Below are 322 nucleotides of genomic sequence, written 5' to 3'. Positions count from 1 at the left end.
GGCAGGGTGGCCCCTCGGACCAGCAGGATGAGGAGGACGGCGTAGGGCAGCTTGGCCGTCACCCACACCACCTGCAGAGCGGAGCCCATGGCACAAGCGGTTGCTCCACCGAGCACCCAAACTGCCCACGTTGGGCACGGCCAAGGGGTGGGAGCGTGGGGAGGAGGCGATAGTCCCTGTTTGAGCAGCCAGGGGAGCTGCAGGATCCCTCCATGCCAGGCTGGGAGCCCAGGGCTAGAGCTGCGTTCTCTTTCTTACCTTCCCAGAGGTTTTCACCCCTTTCCACAGGCTGAAGTAGACGATGGTGAAGATGAGGAAGAGG

The 322-nt window shown here is 63.4% G+C and overlaps 1 protein-coding gene across 1 annotated transcript in view; it reads right to left on the bottom strand.

The window, feature by feature from the left end:
- The window catches only part of LOC104409668 (sodium-dependent serotonin transporter-like), a gene marked incomplete at both ends in the record, with an annotated part of 3,116 nt that overhangs the window by 2,065 nt on the left and 729 nt on the right, over positions 1-322 (bottom strand). The window contains 2 exon segments of the mRNA XM_010019602.1: positions 1-71; positions 259-322. The exon segment at positions 1-71 is cut by the window's left edge and continues 2 nt beyond it; the exon segment at positions 259-322 is cut by the window's right edge and continues 66 nt beyond it. Coding sequence (XP_010017904.1) covers positions 1-71; positions 259-322 — 135 coding nt within the window.

Source organism: Nestor notabilis, unplaced genomic scaffold (genome assembly GCF_000696875.1).
Source record: "Nestor notabilis isolate BGI_N333 unplaced genomic scaffold, ASM69687v1 scaffold17508, whole genome shotgun sequence".
Lineage (NCBI taxonomy): Eukaryota > Metazoa > Chordata > Aves > Psittaciformes > Psittacidae > Nestor > Nestor notabilis.
The sequence above is the reverse complement of the archived record's forward strand: the minus strand, read 5'-3'. Positions and strand labels throughout refer to the sequence as shown.